The sequence below is a fragment of the Leptonotus elevatus genome, chromosome 1 (assembly GCF_054856555.1).
Source record: "Leptonotus elevatus isolate MCC_2025b chromosome 1, RoL_Lele_1.0, whole genome shotgun sequence".
In the NCBI taxonomy this organism is placed as follows: domain Eukaryota; kingdom Metazoa; phylum Chordata; class Actinopteri; order Syngnathiformes; family Syngnathidae; genus Leptonotus; species Leptonotus elevatus.
Window position 1 is genome coordinate 53,553,720 of NC_141239.1, and position 17,931 is coordinate 53,571,650.

Genomic DNA, 17,931 nt, shown 5'->3' on the forward strand with positions numbered 1-17,931 from the left:
AAACCCTTAACCCACGTTTAGTTGTGCCATGGCTGTGCACATTTCAGCAACGATTTGATTTCCAACTTCTGTACTGCAACAGTTGGATCAAGCGCGAGTTGATTGGTCATGCCTGCAAAATGGAGTGCAGCTGTGACCAATTGCCCCATTCCATGTCTGGTGAACGCAATTGTGGTAAAAGATTGTGCAACATGCCTATTGCCTACTAGCACCAATCTGTTAAAATGAACACATCCGCTGTTTGGGATCTTACTCATCTTGTCCAGAGTCTTATGAGTGATACAGTTATGGTGTGGTGCCTTGACTTAGGGGTTTCCTGACCTTGGCCGATTTGTCTTTTTTTCTTTTTTCGTTATTTATTTAAAAAAACAATTTTTTTTTACTGTGACATGACAGCAAAAATGGGAAGATACAATCGTTATATGGTTCACAAAAAGCATCAGTTTGGCAGATAAATACTTCTTTTAAAAAAGAGGCCAAGTGTCAAGCTGTTTATTGGCATTCCCAACTGAAGTTTACTTTCAAACTAAAACATAAAACAAATAGAATTACGCATCTTTTTAAAGCAACTTTGCCTTATTTGAAAGTCTGCTACCTTAACATATAATGCAAAATCCCATATACATATAACGTATATCATCATTGTAATATTATCATTTCTTTGTAATTGCAGTGTTGCGGTGAGTGCACGTAAACGGTTTATCTATATGTTCCCTGCGATTGATTGATGAGTAGTTAAAAGCCAGCTAGAACTAGCTCCATCTCAACCGCAAATAAATGTATGCTTTTGAAAACCTTCTGAGCATTATAATGCTATGCACTGACTGGCAATTTGTACTTTTCTGAAGGAAGTGTCTTGACGTTTTGTCTTGCGCTTCTTTAGATTGTCTCATCAGCATCCACCGACCTGCAAGATTACACCTACTACTTTGTCCCAGCACCGTGGCTGTCTTGTAAGCTGCTGCGCCTGCTGCAATGCTATCCTCCACCTGAAGATGGCGCAGTGAAGGGCCGTCTTGTGGAGTGCTTGGAAACCATTCTCAACAAGGCACAAGAGCCACCCAAGTCAAAGAAAGTGCAGCACTCCAATGCCAAGAATGCGATCCTCTTTGAGGCTATCTCCCTTATCATCCACTATGACAGGTGAGCAGTTAGAGCCGACACTTGACGAAATCGGGGTGAAAAACAGGGATTGCAGTTTCAATTTTTAAATTAAGTTGCTGAACTATTTCTTGGCATATGTTGTGTTCCACAGTGAGCCAAACCTGCTTGTGCGAGCCTGTAACCAACTGGGTCAGTTCCTGCAGCACCGAGAGACTAACCTGCGTTACTTGGCTCTGGAAAGCATGTGTACGCTGGCCAGCTCAGAGTTTTCTCATGAAGCAGTCAAGACGCACATTGAGACGGTCATAAACGCGCTCAAGGTGATCAGACACTTAATCAGTTTACACCCTTTTCAGTTTTCAACTAGTTTTAAAAATAACGCTAACTGTCAGAAATATTGGGAAGTCCATTCCAACTTGATAAAGCTTACTTAACCCATCTTTCATTTTGTCACCAATTATTGGTCTTTCTGCAGACTGAGCGGGACGTTAGTGTTCGACAAAGGGCAGCAGATCTGCTGTATGCCATGTGTGATCGCAGCAATGCCAAGCAGATTGTAGCTGAGATGCTCAGCTACCTTGAGACTGCTGACTACTCCATCAGAGAGGAGATGGTATGTGAAAAGGACAAAATAAGAATAAAGTCCCCCTTTTTTTTTTGTATTTGCATACTGGGTACATTTAATTTGGTGATGTGTTTATGTTGCTACTTTTTTGGGGGGAAAGTACCAGACATGTATGTAAGTCCATTCATCGTAGACAACAACAATTCAGTAGTTTCTAATAGGGCCCAATGAAAGTTTGCGACGCTGTGAAAGTACACTGAATGCACCATTTTGCTTGTGTAGCACTAGCAACTAGCAAATGTGAAGCTTATGTTATTCTGGTTATTCTGTTGTCCCCCGAGCGTCCTTTAAGCTGTTTAATGACATCCCAGTTGGAGTTAACTGTAAATATACAGTGGGACTTATTCTTATTGTTGTGTGTTTAGTTTTAAATACAAAACATGCTTCATTTTTAAAACATCGCTAGCCTAGCGCTAATGCTAAAAGCGGAGGCAGGATCCCATTCAAATGCTAAATTAGCATAAACTTCGGGAGTGTTTTTCCTTCAAATAACGAATCTTCACACATAAATGGTGTGGGAACACATGCCCACAGGTGAGATAACACTACGCAAAGGTACAAATTCTTCTCAATGTGTGAAAAACAAGGTTTTTTTTATAAATTCATACACAACTTTCTTATGTACTCACTTTAAGTGTGTACGCCATGGATGCACAGCACCACACTGCCCCCAAGAGGCCAAAACGCACAGGAACAGTCAGTATTTGTTCTTAGTTTTTTTCAGTTGCTATCATTTTAGTTTATTCTATTCTTATTTCACCTTCTTATCGTTTTATTTTGTCATTGTCCTTTCAATTTACATTTAAAGTTGATATTTCAAGGATTCAAAGACTTTCTTTTCATGAAATTTGTTAAGGTCATACTATGGACTTGACATTCAAAGCAGAGAATCTTAATAGCGAAAGTTTGCGAAAGTGACACCTATTGAAAAGGAATTGGGGAGGTAGGGGGGGGGGGTAATTTTATGCATTATATATAAATAATTGGCAGATTAATTGGCAATCGTTATTTTTTTCTGCCAAAAATCTGTATCAGTATTGGCATCGGGCTAAAAATTGCATATCGGTAGAGCCCTAGTTTCTAATACACCGATTGGCTCATCCAATTTGTGCATGTCTAAAACAAAATCTAATTTGATTCAGAATTGGATTCATTCTGAAATGACTGAGTTGTGTGTTGTCTCTCAGGTGCTCAAAGTAGCGATCCTGGCCGAGAAGTATGCTGTGGATTACTCCTGGTACGTCGATACCATTCTCAACCTCATTCGCATAGCTGGCGATTATGTCAGTGAAGAGGTATGGTACCGTGTCATCCAGATTGTCATCAACCGGGATGATGTGCAAGGCTACGCTGCCAAGACCGTCTTTGAGGTACCACAAATTGGATCAACATTTGTGAAGATTGAAGCATACAAAAATCTATTCAATTAGTTTGCACTGACATTGGTGGTGCTCCTTATGTTTGTTTTTTTCTCATAAATTTCATGCCCCAACTGCTAAAGATTACAAAAGCAAAAAGCACACCTGATAGAAGCCGCAACAGCTACATTTAGCCATAAAAACAAACATGTATATACGGTACAGGTATTGGCCACTTCGCTTTATTAGCTGCAAGTCGCCGCGTTATAACATGGGACATTTACAAAGAAAGAGGTCACACAGATCATAAAGCTGGATTTAAAAAATAACTTTGAATTACCTTCAAACAAAATCATACCGACAGAAAGTTCAGTTTCCATTTCTTCTAGGCCTTGCAAGCCCCTGCCTGTCATGAGAATATGGTGAAAGTTGGAGGCTACATTCTTGGAGAGTTTGGTAACCTCATTGCTGGTGACCCCCGTTCTAGGTACGTGTCGTTTTAGGTAACAGAATATTCAGTTGACAACATAAAAAGTAACTTGTTGTGTTCTGTCCTCTAGCCCCTTGGTCCAGTTCAACCTTCTCCACTCCAAGTTCCACCTATGCTCTGTGCCGACTCGTGCCCTGCTCTTGTCGGCCTATATCAAGTTTATCAACTTGTTCCCGGAGACCAAGGCCACCATTCAGGAGGTTCTTCGTTGCGACAGCCAGATTCGCAACTCTGATGTAGAGCTGCAGCAGCGTGCTGTGGAGTATTTGAAGCTCTCTTCTATTGCCAGCACAGATGTCTTGGTAATTCACTAATTTTTTTATTTGGTTGTATTCATGTGTAACAACTTTCAAACTTGATTAACTCATTCAATCCCAGCCATTTTCACTTAAGCAACCCCCTTCGCTCCCGTCTGTTTTACTGGATTTTGACAGATTTTGCTAGGCCCACAGAATATTGTGTTCTATTTCTATAAAACACGGAACCTACCAAAATAAAGATTACAGTCTCTTCTTTCATCAGGATAAGAAAAGTATATTTGTATCTGTTTCAGATTTGCAGCAATTAGCATTAGAATAGAGCGAAGTTTCATCATCAGTTTCACAAACCTGTTGAAAACACTGTCAAAAAGAGCTTGTTGCAACATTGCTCTGGCTAATCTCTTATACTTTGCTGCCACCTGCTGGCCGTTTTTTGTAATAACTAACATTGCTTTAAGCGACCTCTTCAGGGCAGAAGCTGCATCAAAGCCTTCTGTTTGCTCTAACATAAAAAAAAGTGAAGGACGAAGTATTAAAAAAGGTCTTTATACGTTGTTGGGTTTAAATGAGTTAAGAAAATGTTTCAAAATGGTGCTAAACAGCTTGAATGTTTTATTATGCTCAATGCCTGGCATTATTAGCAGTTGCACATTTATGCTTCACATTGCTAATGTACACATCTTTAATATTCCACATATTTTGTTGTGTATCTGCAACTTTAACCTTTTGGTCCACCACCTGAAAATCTATGACCGTGTTTGAGGGTAGGAACATAAAGCCCCTCCTTGTCTCAAAACTACCACAACAAACTTGTCTGGATTCTACCCTGGTCAAAGATACTGAAATTATTCCACCTGAGCTAGGGATTTATGCCCATCCCAGTAAGCACAGTCCATTATTTTAGACTTAGAAAAATTATTTCCCACGAAGGCTGAAGACTGTTACTCCCCTGCAACTGCCACCACCCCAGTTTCTCAATGAAGAGGTACTGTCCCAAACTTCCACGCAGTTTTGAAGTGATGTCAACCATCCCATAACATCCAGAGCTTTGAAATATTTGGGGTGAATCTTATACAGTATACCAATGAGCACTGTTACAAATTATTTTTGCATTCCCAAAGTAGTTATTTTGTGTTTGTTGTCCGGATAGGCCACAGTTCTGGAGGAGATGCCTCCTTTCCCTGAGAGGGAGTCTTCCATTTTGGCTAAACTGAAGAAGAAAAAGGGGCCTGGTGCAGTGTCTGTGACAGACCTGGAGGACAGCAAACGCGAGGGCGGGGAGCTGAACGGAGGTGGCGAACGGGGACCAGACACATCAGCAATGGCTGATTCCAATGCCGTAAGTCAACTGTCTACTGGTAAGCAGTTGTTAACAAGTTTGATCGTTTTGGTTCTCATGCAAATGTCTTTTTTCTGCCAGTCCACCCCATCACCATCAGCAGACCTTCTTGGAATCCGAGCTGGACCTCCTGTTGGCACCGCTCCAACCAGTGCCGGCAGCCTGTTGGTGGATGTGTTCTCTGAAGCGGGGCCCGCTGCATCTTCTGCTGCAGTTAATGACGACGGCTTTCTAAGGTGAAGGTCATCCGAATGAGCAGACGTGAAAACCCTTTGTGCCTGTTAGTCAAAGTCCAGTTGGAGCTTCTTCCGAGCCCCTTTTCTTTTGTAATCATGTTGTAGAGCAAATGTCAGCCTGTGCTGTTGGTTAGCCAATTGAAGACATTAATTGTCTGTCTAGTCTGCAACCTCCTCTCTGTTTGTTGACATAAGTAGCAAGGTTGTGGAAGGGAGTCCCAAGTTAACACAAATACATTTGAAAAGCTGAAAAATATCTCCTTTTATCTGTCAACAAGAAGTGTTATTCAGCATAATAATTCTAGTTACACTGAGATTACATCAATATGTTGGATTTAAGGTGTTTTGGATGTAAACTATATGAAGAAATTGCAACCTTGTTGCTGAAGGGTTTTAAGAGGCGCTTCAAAATTGTGTCTCGCATATTGGGCTTTGAAGGAAAAAAAAACTTTTAATGTCATTGGTGTTGTTTTCGTTGTATGTTGTCTGTACATTGAGACTACTTTTCAACATGTGCTTGTCTGCTGGTTGACACATTGTTGTTGTACTCTCTTTATATTTGTCTTACGGACCTGCCAACATGGAGGAGAGTGTGAATTTTTAAAGCTGTTATTCTCTTCTCATTCCAACCAAATTGTAAAGCAATCTATTAGGACTGGGCGATATGGCCTACAAATTCATTATATTATTATTTAATCCTCTCACGGTTCCGATATCTAACGATATAGACTAAATACTCTTGAATTAGTTTGCCAAAGCTAAAATGATTAAAACATATAATACAACAACAAAAACTGATGCCGTTCACCTTAACCGAATACTTCAGAATCCAGCTAGAGTCGTGAGGTTGTCAGTAGACCCGAGGAAGGATCAAAGAAAGGAAAGGGAAATCCAGCACCGACCAGACATCACCTACTACCCACCGGGTTACCAACCAGAATCTTTCACCAACCCCAGAAACATCTAAATTCCAACAAATTAGGGAGACCTCAAGAGACCAAAGGAAAGACTGAGGAAAGGAAGGAAGGAAGGATAGATAGACAACTAACTTGCTGTTGATTGTTGGTTACCTTAAGCAGTAAAGTGGGTTCCTTTCAGAGAGACATCTGTTAAAATTCATCACTTACCCTTTTTTTATTTTTATTTTTTAACTTTAATTAAATTTTATTAATTTTTTCTATTTTGAGAGAGCTCAGTTTTGTTCATTCGGTAATCTTACGATTCAACATGTCATCATCATTTCTCTCTCTCTCTCTCTCTCTCTCTCTCTCGCTCTCTCTCTCTCTCTCTCTCTCTCTCTCTCTCACTCTCTCTCTCTCTGGCTCTCTCTCTCTCTCTCTCTCTCTCTCTCTCTCTCTCTCTCCTCTCTCTCCTCTCTCTCCTCTCTCCTCTCTCCTCTCTCCTCTCTGTGTGTGTGCGAGTTTGTGCTCATTAATTCACCTAAAACCTATTAAAAATCCCATACCCTTCACCTAAACCGAATACTTCAGAATCCCAATAGTCTTGAAGTTGTCAGGAGATCCGGGAAGTGATCAAAGAAAAGTGAAATTCAGCACCGACCAGACACCACCTACTACCCACAGGGTTACAAACCAGAATCTTTCACCAACCCCAGAGGCGGAGGCCAACAAAATAAATTCCAACAAATTAGAGAGACCTCAAGAGACCAAAGGAAAGACTAACGAAAGGAAGGAAGGATAAATGAAGCAGAGTGAGATCCACAGACATCAGCCTCCACCGATTCAGCGACCAGAGGAAGAAGCAGATTGTGTTTGAATTTTGGTAGATGCTGGTGTGGTGGATCTGGCATGCATGAAAAATCTCCACCAAAGAGGGGAGCCGTCGACCCCAGCTAGGACAGGGCAAGCATCACCCCCCAGGGCCCCCCAGGCCTCCGCAGCGCCAGGGCACAACCCCCAGGCCCCGCGGGGGCCACCGGCCGGGGAGCAAACCCAGGAGCCCGGAGCGCCCCCCTCCCCAACACGGCAGAACGGGGCACGGCAGGCCCACCAGGCACCCCACTGGCCCACAGCCCCCGCTCCCGCAGGTGAGATGGAGCAGAGGGAAATTATATCCCCCCCGCTCCGATCCACCTGTTTCCCAGAGATGTGTTGGTGAAAGTATGTGGTGCATTTAAAAAAAGAAGGGGGAGGGGGGCATGGTGGCGAGGCGGAGGCCACATTACTTACTCTTGTGTTTCGTGGCTACTGGTACATTTCATAATAGCATAGCATCCATTATTCTTCGGTTTGTCACATGCTTAGCTCCTCGTACTCATGTAGTGATGATAATACCTGTCAGAGGTAAAGGTTATTCAGCGCCATGAAAGTGAGGATTAGTCACTTTGAGGAGCAGCTCTGCACCAGGAAGGACAGTGTTTAGCCACAATTGCTATCCAGTCGCAGCTCATAGCTAGCTGGTGCAGGCATTAGCGCCGAGCATTTCCACCTGAGGAGCAGAGAAAGCAGGGAAGTATGGGTGACTGTTCATCATGGACGCATGATCTGGGGACCATCTAATTTTTTTTTTTAGGTATTTAGTCAATGAGTGACGTCACGTTTTCACATAAGAGGGTGGCCATCTGTAATTTTTTTTTTTTTTTAGGTTGGAGATTCAGTAATATTTCAGATTATGTGACACTATTTCACTTTTGCTCTTTGTATTTGCTGTACAAGTTCAACAATAGGTATTAACATTCTATCAGTGCAGATAATAACAGTGAACTACATGCAAAGCGGCTGGGTTTGTTTTAGGTGGTAGACTGTCTATCAACCAAAAGGTTGTGGGTTTAAGTCCCAGTTTCCACACTGCCCGTTCAGACTACTCTTGAGCAAGGTACCAACCAGTTAGTCCTGATGCATGTCATCAGCAAATGAGGTGACAGTGTAAAAACACTTTGACTTTCCTAAAGTTAATCTTATTAAAGTGCAAACTGAATTGGCTTGTGTACGGTCAAAGTGTTAGTGAGAGTTCATGTCTATTCTTCTCCCTGGTTGGCAGGTTCTCTTTACTTGTCTATTCTTTTTTTAACTTACTGTGTATGTGACTTGTCTTTCGTCTTTTTCTCTCTTTTCCTTCTCTCCATTTTCCTGTGTGTGTGTGTGTGTGTGTGTGTGTGTGTGTGTGTGTGTGTGTGTGTGTGTGTGTGTGTGTGTGTGTGTGTGTGTGTGTGTGTGTGTGTGTGTGTGTGTGTGTGTGTGTGTGTGTGTGTGTGTGTGTGTGTGTGTGTGTGTGTGTGTGTGTGTGTGTGTGTGTGTGTGTGTGTGTGTGTGTGTGTGTGTGTGTGTGTCTCTGTCCTCTGTCCTCTGTCCTCTGTCCTCTGTCCTCTGTCCTCTGTCCTCTGTCCTCTGTCCTATACCGTGATTGTGCGTTGACAGAGATCTGGAACAGCCAACCGAGACCTCTGACTCCTTATTGGTGGAGGGTTCTGGTGACTTGGAGTAAGGGCCTGTAGTAAACTACAGACTTAGCTAGAAAACCACAATTATGACACCGTCATACTGTGTCATAATGGCATTCATACAGTAGTATAGTGTCGTATTGCTACTGTGAATGGGTAGCTTGCTGAACCATTCAAATTCGATTGGGGTCAAAAAACGGGAATATGTCTAAATGTAATTTTAGACAGCCCTATGGCAGTTTGTTGAGCGTTTTTATGTTGGCCATTTGCCTATTGTTCTTTGTCATATATACATATTACTGTACATGATATTGAAAGAGACGGCAGTATGAACATTTTATGTAGTGCAGTGTCAAAGAATGCGTTAAGGAAACACAATTTAGTAATTTGATCTGGAGCACATACAGAGCCGAACAAATGTTTAAAACCAACACGTTTGTCTCAGAGACCATTTGACTTGTGGAGGGGTTATAATGCGGACCTTGTCAATGTCAGTGAGTTCTATCATTTTCAACAGGTAATGGGGAATTTCAGACTGAATTCACCTTTTTATACCTAATCTTGAGCTGGCACACTGCTTTTCTGGGAAGTCAGAAATTAAGCAGGCCTAATATATTCAACCAGGAATGCAAGTAAATGACTATAGAGTTCTTTTTTTTAGTCAATTAAAGGTTAAGTCAACCCCCCCCCCCCCCCCCCCAAATGTCTTAACAATAATATGTTCAATGCAGCCCCACTAGTCTAAATATGGTTTTCTGATTAATATTGTGTTAGTGGAATATGAGTTCAGCATCAAAATCCAGTCGTTCTTATCAATTTGTGAAGGCGAATATTTTGCTACTTGCTGTCCACTGAAGATGACATCACAGTTGCTCAGGTCTCAAGTAACAACCAATCACAGCTCAGCTTCAGAAAACAGGTAATTGGTCGTTGCCTGAACCCTGAGCAACATTAATATCATCTTCAGTCGCCAACAAGTGGCAAAATGGCCGCTCCCTGAGATGGATAAAAACGGCTGGATTTTGATGCATAACTCATATTACTTAAATGTAATATTAATCAGAATGTCATGTTTAGACTAGTGAGGTCACATATAACATATTATTGTCAAGAATGTTTAAGGTTGACTGCTCCTTTAATAATGGTAGAATTATTCACGAAATAATATGCTTTCCAAGATGTTTTGTTAAACATTAATTTGAAAATTCACATATAACTGCAATTATTACATTTTAGCATTTTGAAATGTCATTTCAGTTCCAAAACTACATACATTAAATGCACATAAAAAATGAGTGATAATAATTGTCAAGGCTGTTAATTTAGGGCAACTGGCATAAACCTTATGTTGTTAAACACTTTACACTAGGCAACTACCAGTATCACCTGCCCTCTTGTGGCCATTTTACGATAGGAATTTGAAATGAGAAGATTAGAAAATTGCCGTTAATTTCATGCAATGTTAAGGAAAAGCTGTATTGTAATATAACAATCATATAGCTGTAAAATAATCTGTTATTGTTTTTTGTTTTGAAAGTTTATATCTCGAAAGTACAAGTGATATCGGTACTTTGTATCCGTGACTACTGAAGAGTTTACTTGTACTGTTAGCGGTCTGGAAAAAAAAAAGTGGTATCAAACATCTGTACTTTACTCTACAACCCAGCAATAACGTTACACACACATCCATTTTCCGAACCACACACACAAAAATAGACACTCCCAGATGTAAACATGGTTCGCATACCAAACCAAGTTCATGGCATCAAGCTACTGCATATCTGTAGCCTATGTACTGTACTGCTTGAATCATGTGAACTGTGCCTGTGGTGTAGAGTGCAGTTGAAATGTATTTGGAAAGTGCTTCATTTTCTCTTCTTTTGGATTTAGATTATGTCCTGTATTGTGTAATATTGTGTACATCTTGTTAGGGTATTGTCTGTGTTGCATACATGTCCAAATTATGACCTAGTCAGTCTAAGTTTAAATTGAATTACAGTACAGTGCAGTCTGTCATATTCATTTATTATAAACATTCAACCAAAACAACAGAAAGTGTCCAAATACATACTATACTGCTGGTGTTTGTATTTTTTTTTACAAACTGTCTTTGGACGTTGTTACTAACAATCTCTGCATTTGATCCCCTTTCTCCTTTTTGTTCGTAACAAATCTTCATCACATTGCCTGTGCGCATGTGTTGATTGGATGCCTATTACTTACTATTACACACCTCTGTTCTCTTTTCTTCTGTGGGCTTTCTACATCCTTGCGCTATCTTGTGGTCTTTCAGCTCTGCTCCTCCCTCTGAGGATCCTGCTCCCCCTCTGTCTGAGGCTGATGAACTCCTTAACAAGTAAGCTCTTTCTCTGTTTAAAGATTTGGTGTTTTGTGTTTGCCCACTCTCTGCATGATTTCCACAGGAAGCATAAGATGGCTTGTCAAAGAAGCATATAGTGGATCTTCATCAGTCATACGGTTTAGCAGAGTAGCCTACACCTCTAAAATAGCACAAAACGCAGAGGTTGAACTGTCAACACTTCAAAAAAGTCTTGTGGCTTTGGTTAAATAAGCATCAAATAGTTAACTGAAGATTTTTTTTGCGTGTGTATACTAGCCACACACAGAAGGGTCCCAGTAATGAAGTGGGATTATCGTGAAAGCGAAATGGGCTATATTTCAGGGTAGCGATAGCCTAGCGACAAAGAGATGTGGACCTCTGTTTATGACGGCATTCGTTGCTAGTGAGGCTGCATTGTGAAAATGCTTTTATCTCTGACACACAGAATAAAGGACTTTTCACACTGCACTTAGTTTTCTTGGCATTGGCTGCAGGGCACTGCTCAAGGAGAATGCAATCTCTGTGTAAGTCCATATTTGGAAGTGCAAAATAACAGGGAAGCTTTTCCCGCTGGTTGGTATAAATCACTCCGCCTGAGCTCATCATGCGTTGTCAGAGTAAACCACGAGTACAGAATTTTTTTTAAACCAAATTTTACAATGCAACACTTAATTTAGTTTTACTTACTTACATAAATGTATATTATTTCGTGTTTAAAAGCCTGCAGTCACCTTGGTATTTTTCTTCTCCATCCTAATATTGCTATTAATAATTAGAGGTGGCAAATCCAGGTCCAGAAAGTAAAAACCCTTCCACAGTTTGGCTTTAGCCTAAGGTGCTAATTAGCTAGCTCCCTAGCTAGCTTCCATGATGCTAGTTTACCTGCTCGGAAGCTAGCTAGCTAGCACTAGGGGCTAAAGCCAAACTGTGGTTGGGTTTTTTACTTTCTGGACCTGGATTTGCCACCACTGCTTATAATTGTTTTTATTGTGTAGTTATTTATTCCCTTTTTTTTCTTTCTATACACTGCAGGCAATAAGGGACCGGGACCACAAATAACAAAAATTTGTAGATAATTGACAGCAATTAGAATTGCATTAGGGTGGGGGAATTCACGAGTACCAAACTGCGAAGATGTGGGGGTCCACTGAAATGGAAAAATAGTACTTAACTGCTCAATAGACGTTTTATGCTGCAACACTTTGACCCCTGACAGTAACAATAGATTAAAGCGATTAAAACTTTTAATTTAAACTCAAATTTGAGGTTGACCAACTTCCCATAACATAATATGTTCAACCTCTGAGGTGGTTCCACAATACTTGAAATAGCTTTTAGTTTACCAAGTTGCTACTACCTTCAGTTGTGGGGTTTGTCACACTTGGAAAATAATTGACTCTACATTGACCCATCAGACCACCAAGACTCAACACAGTAACTTGGATGGTGGTAATGTTTTCCACCTTCAACAGACCAGAATTATTTCCCCTTCTTTATGCATAGATGAGGTTGTTCTAAAGGTTAGAGCAAGCACCAATATAGCCCACAAATCCATAAAGCATGATTACCTGAACCAGACGCAAAAGTCACTTCACTTCTACATTGAAGTTGCCCAACTTTCATGGTGTTGTGTTATTGTTTTGGTGTGGTGCTTGTTTCTATTTTTTGAGGTTCTGGATAACACTGCCCATCTCTTTTCTAGTGTCTGTCTGGATCATTATAAAGTCACCTAAAGTTGTTTTCATTCAACAGGTTTGTGTGCAAGAACAATGGTGTTTTGTTTGAAAATCAGCTCCTACAGATTGGCATCAAGTCAGAATATCGTCAAAACCTTGGTGAGTAATGGAGCTGCTTCAATTGATTCGTCATAGCCAAAGTGCGGTCTGGCTTTCTTCAGCGTAGAAACTCTTTCGGCTACCAGTTGCATGCAACTTACACCCATGTCTGCCTTTAGGTATATACCAGGGGTAGGCAAGTTCGGTCCTAAAGAGTGTAAATGTTTTTGATGTCTCCCTCCTCGAACACAGCTGAGAGGCTCCTGCAGAACGTAATTATGAGCTGATGATTTGAAACACCTGGGTTGGAGGTAGGAGACCCCGAAAACATGCAGGACTGCGGCTCTCAAGGACCAAACTTGCCTATCCCTGTTATACTGTGCTTCTGGATTATTTATCTCCCTCTATGTCTTCAATTAACACATTTTGTGGTCAGTTTTATGACTTAAAAACCAGCTTCAAAACAATAGCTGCACTGTAAACAAGTCGACGTTAGCCATGGCTGCTACGTTGCTAGTGTAACTTAATTGTAATGGAGTGTTGCTATAACACTTCATGTTAATGGCTTGATGTGGTATTATTTTATTAATGTGTAAGATTATTTTCATATTTTTTTATTTCTTGACTTAGCCTGCTGTGTATTAATAATTTGTGTCTTTCTCATAGGGAGAATGTACTTGTTCTACGGGAATAAGACGTCAGTGCAATTTGCCAGCTTCACCACCACAGTCAGCTGTCCTGGAGAGCTCCAGTCTCATATCCATTCATTTCCCTTGGCTGTCGCGTACAAAAGCTTAAGACGAGATGCATTTGGACCAGCATGATATTTTGCCATTGCTGACCAATATACGTCTTGATTGAGTATAACTAACTATTAACTATTGCCAGCACCATGTTGTGTTATGACAAACATTTTATCTTATTTTTTTAACTAAATTTTTCTATTAAATAAAAAATCTTCACTACAGATGAAAATCTAGTCTAGCTTCCAGTTAGATGTATTTGGACCTGTGTAGCATCTGTTTAATGTTCCTTGACAGCAAGTCACAGCTTAACGTTCAAACCAAACCAGTGGAACCACTGGTAGAGGGAGGTGCTCAGATCCAGCAGGTCCTCAACATCGAGTGTCTGACCGACTTTTCCGACGCTCCACTACTTAACATCAAGTTCAGGTAAGCTCGAGAATAAGAATTCCAAATAACTTGATTAACGTAACCCATATCAGAAAACTACGATGGTATCTCCATGTGCGAACACAGTACTTACTTTCCATGAAGAATTGAACAGCAGTTCAAAATGTATACCATTGATATTATTTATATTGTAAACGGATAAATGCACATGCATGACGACAATACCACACAATTACTGTAAAAAAACAAAAACAAAATCTACCCAATATGCTGGCTGAGAGTTCTATCACAATTGAACAGCAATTGATAAAAAAATAAAAATAAAATAAAAAGAAAGTACAGTCATACCAATGTATTGGCATTTTCTTGGAACAGTATTAGTCAAAATACATTTTACTGCTTAAAAACATTCCTTTCTGCAAAATTAACAATCGAGCACAATTGTGGTCTTGAATCAGTGAAGAATTGACATTGTGCTACATCGGTTTTTCAGGTCAACTTTTTGGAAGAACAATGGTATTTTGCGATAGACGGCAATGCATTTAATTGTGTGTCACAGATACGGAGGAGCGCTGCAAAACTTGACCCTCAAGCTGCCTGTCACTATCAACAAATTCTTCCAGCCGACTGAAATGTCCTCGAATGATTTCTTCCAGCGTTGGAAACAACTTAGCCAGTAAGTTTGGGCCCAGTATTAGGTGTGATCATAACAAAAGACTATAAAACCAGAGAAGTGAATGTCCTCGCAGTCTTGGGGAAAAAACAAATCTGTACTTAATTCCTGGTTACAAAGAGATATGTCCATTTTTGGACGGGTTTTGTTAACCAAAAGCTAAAGAAATATATTTTTTAAGGTGATGACTGATGTTTATCCTTGTGGGGATTTTATGAGAGCGAAGTTTAATGTTGAGCAAATTTGCTGTGTTTTTTCTAACTCTGATAAAGAGACTTTGGAACATTTATTTTTTATTTCAGTGCTGGATTTCGGAGAAGGGCCATGATTCAACCGCACTGGAATTTAAGGATATTAAATTTGGGATGAAAATGCAAAACTGAAAAAGGGAAATGATGCGCAATACTTTGATAATAATGGCAAAACAGTTTATTCATAGATGTAGGTTTACTAAATGTCGAACATTGTTTTTTCTTTTTTTGGAAGGAAACTGAACATTTTGGAAGGACATTAAGGAGGGTTAAGACGAAGCATGCCTTGTTGATAGTGATGCACCGAACATTCGGCCACCGAAAATAAAAAATACAATTCAAGCCGAAAGAATATGGCTGAAAGAGGACGTTGTGGTGACGCAAGCAAAAACAAAAAAACGTAAAGTATCTATTTGAATTAAACACCAAACACGGGAGTGAGTGTCCGCCTTGCTGCTCGCTGGCGTTTGTGAGTACCGGCAGCTTCATTGTGCACAGTGGAGAAGGATAGGGTCGCTTGGTAAACTATGTCAAAAAAGAGCGCTGCCGAGTACTGCACTACAAGTGAGCCCCTCTTTCTCCTACAGCGCCTTCCCTTTTTTCCTTTGAGAGCCCCTTGAGCACTTTCTACTTTTTCTCTTGCATGCTGGTGGCCGTACTAAATACTTTAGCAAATGTTAGCACTATTGCTATCATCAGTTTTAACCAACTAAACACTTACCGCTATTTCCGGGTGACTACAGATCTGTACAGGACGGCGTGTGTGACTTTGCAGTACGTTCCCAAAGCCAATTGGTTGTTGCGAAGAAATTTATTTATTTTTAAACATTGGTGAATATGTGAATGTGCCGATTTTAAGTGCGCCGCACCGTGTCCTGCTCCAAATAGCCTACAAATGTGTCATCCGCACCGCACAGCACCCATCCGTGCCCGCCGTTGCAAAGTACTGTACATTGACTATAAAGTGCAATTGCACCGCCAGAAAATGCTCAGTTGCTCACCCCGAGTTTGGTGTTTACCATTCGCCAACATGTCTCTGATGTCTGTGGTGTGGACGCATTTCAATTTATATTGTGCTTTGTTAAAATGCCCATGCTAAATAGGCCTAAATATTTTATAATAATATTAATTAATTATAATAAATGCAATGATAATAAAAAAGTGGCCTTTTTTTTCTCTGCTTTTCGGTTTTCGGCCAAGCATTTCTCGTTTCTGTTTCGGCCCAAAAAAATTATTTTCGGTGCATCTCTACTTGTTGGTATTTGATCATTTGAAGAATTTATTGTCTGATTAGACCTCACTTTTTGTTTTTGTTTTGTCTTTGTTCGAATGCTCAATTCTGTTTTGTTTGCTCCGTTTGTAATTCTCATGTTCTATGGAGAAAGATTTGGATGCTGGTTTTTGGATTGATAAAGGAAAACAAAAACAGTTTGGGGCCAGTAAGTATTTTGTCACTTTCTTTAGGTTAACTAGTAAAGCTTTTGTATGTACTGTCATCAGGCCTCAGCAAGAAGCACAAAAGATTTTCAAGGCCAACCACAGCATGGACACAGAAGTTCTCAAGGCTAAGGTACGTCAATATTCTCTTTATACCTCCTCTCGATAGTTGTTTTGTCTTCATACTGTGTGTATCTCCTTCATTAGTGTTTAAAAAAAATAATATGTTAGTCAAAACTTCACCGCGCTACTTTAACCATGACTCTTGATATGATAGCACTGACTTTTTTGTTGTTGTTGTTACTTTCTTGTAGCTGCTGGGATTAGGAGCGGCCCTGCTGGACAATGTCGATCCAAACCCGGAGAACTACGTGTCTGCTGGAGTGATCCAGACCAAGGGTCAGCAGGTTGGCTGCCTGTTAAGACTGGAGCCCAATGGCCAGGCACAGGTACAACCTACAGTTGTGTATAAAACATCAGTTAATCATCTCCAAATTACATGTTTTCAACAGTTGAACTTACTTAAATTGGTTAACCTAAAAATTTTCCAATGGTTTAAGATTTCATATTTAAAGGAAAAATGCAAGGCACTTAAAAAAAAAAAAAACAAACAAAAAAAAAAAAGGATTGCAGAAAAAAATATTACGTGCAGTAATTTAATCCCACATTTATTATTGTTTACCACAGACGATTATTCTATTTTTGCAATAATTACCACTAAGTACTGTTTTGAAGTAAAATACCTTTCTGATAAAGCGAAAACCTGAAATAAATATTTTAAGACAAAAGACTTAAAATAGGTCAGACAGTCAACGTGGTGACATGACGGCATATCGATGAACTGGCAAAGCAGAGGTCTCAAGCATTGATTTTTACAGAGGTCAATGAATTTTGAGCGTCCGTCATTCGGCAATCATCGATAGTCGGGACACACTTGCGTCATCGTCAATCCGTCATTTGTCGATTGCCCAGCAAAATGAGCGTCTGTTAATGTTTCTGTCATTTGAAGTGGGCATGTGTCAATGTGATGTCATTTGTCAATCTCCAATCACCAAATTGGACAGATTGACGATTGCATCTTCCGTCAATGCTAAGTTTGTCAATTTTTAGAAGTTTCGCGTCATTCGTCAACCAAATATGACAGAATTCCTACCTCTGGATTTTTATACCTCTCTACATACAGGTAATTTAAACCAAGCCACAGACGGACATGACCAAATGGTCAAACAGAGAAACAGCATGGTGGGAAGAAACAGCGAGGTGGTCATCCCCTTTCCTCATTAGAAATTCATTTTCACACCTGTTTTATGATGCGCTATTGAAGACCAATAAACACAACTGAAATAAGTGGGGATGAGCAAGGCTGCTAATTCTACAAACCCATCAAAGTCAAGGCCGAGGGTGCGGTGCGGCGCAGCGGTCCTTTTGCGTCCCTGCAGCTGGCTCTTCCCTGTCGCCGCCCCCGCCCGCCTTCACAACCCTGGTCCAGGCCGAGCCATTCCACAATCT

At 40.4% G+C, this 17,931-nt stretch overlaps 1 protein-coding gene across 5 annotated transcripts in view; it reads left to right on the forward strand.

Annotated features, from left to right (window-relative positions):
- The window catches only part of ap2a1 (adaptor related protein complex 2 subunit alpha 1), a 36,832-nt gene that overhangs the window by 13,201 nt on the left and 5,700 nt on the right, over positions 1-17,931 (forward strand). For 2 of the 5 annotated variants that reach the window (XM_086069868.1, XM_086069858.1), the window contains 16 exons: positions 884-1,143; positions 1,256-1,424; positions 1,580-1,717; positions 2,917-3,099; positions 3,477-3,574; positions 3,648-3,879; positions 4,988-5,176; positions 5,258-5,412; positions 8,790-8,852; positions 11,106-11,168; positions 12,906-12,988; positions 13,595-13,683; positions 13,976-14,100; positions 14,621-14,737; positions 16,486-16,555; positions 16,737-16,871. In XM_086069868.1, coding sequence (XP_085925994.1) covers positions 884-1,143; positions 1,256-1,424; positions 1,580-1,717; positions 2,917-3,099; positions 3,477-3,574; positions 3,648-3,879; positions 4,988-5,176; positions 5,258-5,412; positions 8,790-8,852; positions 11,106-11,168; positions 12,906-12,988; positions 13,595-13,683; positions 13,976-14,100; positions 14,621-14,737; positions 16,486-16,555; positions 16,737-16,871 — 2,169 coding nt within the window. Of the gene's footprint in view, positions 1-883; positions 1,144-1,255; positions 1,425-1,579; positions 1,718-2,916; positions 3,100-3,476; positions 3,575-3,647; positions 3,880-4,987; positions 5,413-8,789; positions 8,853-11,105; positions 11,169-12,905; positions 12,989-13,594; positions 13,684-13,975; positions 14,101-14,620; positions 14,738-16,485; positions 16,556-16,736; positions 16,872-17,931 lie in introns of all 5 variants that reach the window. The other 3 variants (XM_086069886.1, XM_086069894.1, XM_086069877.1) reach the window with 3 other exon arrangements.